Source organism: Diadema setosum, chromosome 18 (assembly GCF_964275005.1).
Source record: "Diadema setosum chromosome 18, eeDiaSeto1, whole genome shotgun sequence".
Lineage (NCBI taxonomy): Eukaryota > Metazoa > Echinodermata > Echinoidea > Diadematoida > Diadematidae > Diadema > Diadema setosum.
Window position 1 is genome coordinate 29,996,866 of NC_092702.1, and position 1,360 is coordinate 29,998,225.

The window sequence follows — 1,360 nt, forward strand, 5'->3', positions numbered from 1 at the left end:
AGCATTCTGACAATGCAAATTTTTGGGAAAGCAGAGAGCCTATACACACAATCGCGAGCTGAATTTGAAAACTCTGCTCCATCTAAATCCCTGTAGTAAAAATACCATCTCTTGTATATGCCATATATTTTGTGAGGTTTTTATTTTTGTAAATTTCACAAATTGGGTGCTATTCGCAAATTTCGCAACATGCACAATTATTAACTCTGAACTTGACAATATAACGTGTATGCATACATGTCAGGGCCGGCGGAGCGTTTTCAAAAGTGTGGGGGCCCACTTCCGGGTTTCATGAGCTAACAAGCAAAAAAAAAAAGGGTCCTCAGCTCATCTCTCCCCTTCCATTTCCGGGGTTTTTCAGCTGACAAGGAAAAAAAAAATAAAGCCTTCAGTGGAAATATTTGCCACTTATGTACTTCCGGGTTAAAAAAAAAAGTGTGGGGGCCCAAAGTGATGACACCTTATGTATTCCTCGTATGGTGCACTAAAAAGTGTGGGGGTCCGAGCCCCCACGGCCCCCACGGTTCCACCGGCCATGCATGTCTTTTTTCATTACTATACTCCACGAATGCGAATCTAACCAATTGCAAAAAATGTTGGGAAGTCCCGATTCACAAAAAATTAGATGCGCTAAATATATGGTGTATAGAACGTGTCGGATGTTGGGTAGAGAAGCCTAATGGACTAAAATAACATCATTCTTAATTTTTTATTACTATGGCCAGAGCAATCATAAAAACTTGAAACATCCCACTTAGAAAATGGTTTCCTTGTACACCCCCTCCCCAAAAAAGCAAGAAAAACAAAGAAAAGCATGAAGGTCCTACATGTTGACCTCACTATAGTAAGGCTCTGGTTGTTGTGAGATATCCTGGAGTTTGCGCCGTGGTGACACGTGAGGTGTATGTCTCTCGGGTACCTCCGTCACCATGGAGTACTGTCCGGCATCGTTGCCCACCTCAAACTTCCTCTCAATCCGCTGCACCTCCTCCCGGGTCATGTCCAGAGGGATGCGGGGAGGCGGAACGCCCGGGCGGGGCTGATGCTCCTGCGGGGAGGGGATGTCGGCCGTGGCGTACATCCGCTCATCACCACTGTCCTGGAAGGCGGGGTTGTTCTGGATCTCAATCTCCTGGGAGGAGGTGGAGATGATGGAGGAGAGAGTGGAGGAAGGGGTAGACGGGGGACTCAGAGTGGATTCCTGGTGGACCTGGCTGTAAAGCGGCTCGGGGGGCGGGGGTGGGAGGGGCTGGCTGGTCGATGCGGTGATGGGCGTCTGCTGATTGAGTGTCTGAGGAGGCACTTTTGTCCGGCTGGAGGGCATCCCACTGTCCAGGCTAGTACTTGTGTTTAGTTTGGT

General features: G+C 48.2%; 1 protein-coding gene across 1 annotated transcript in view; it reads right to left on the bottom strand.

Annotated features, from left to right (window-relative positions):
- Nucleotides 1–725: 725 nt before the first annotated feature.
- Nucleotides 726–1,360, bottom strand: part of LOC140242005 (shootin-1-like) — a 124,968-nt gene continuing 124,333 nt past the window's right edge. The window contains exon 15 of the mRNA XM_072321749.1: nt 726–1,360. This exon is cut by the window's right edge and continues 1 nt beyond it. Within this exon, the coding sequence (XP_072177850.1) occupies nt 824–1,360 (537 nt within the window). The 3' untranslated portion in view covers nt 726–823.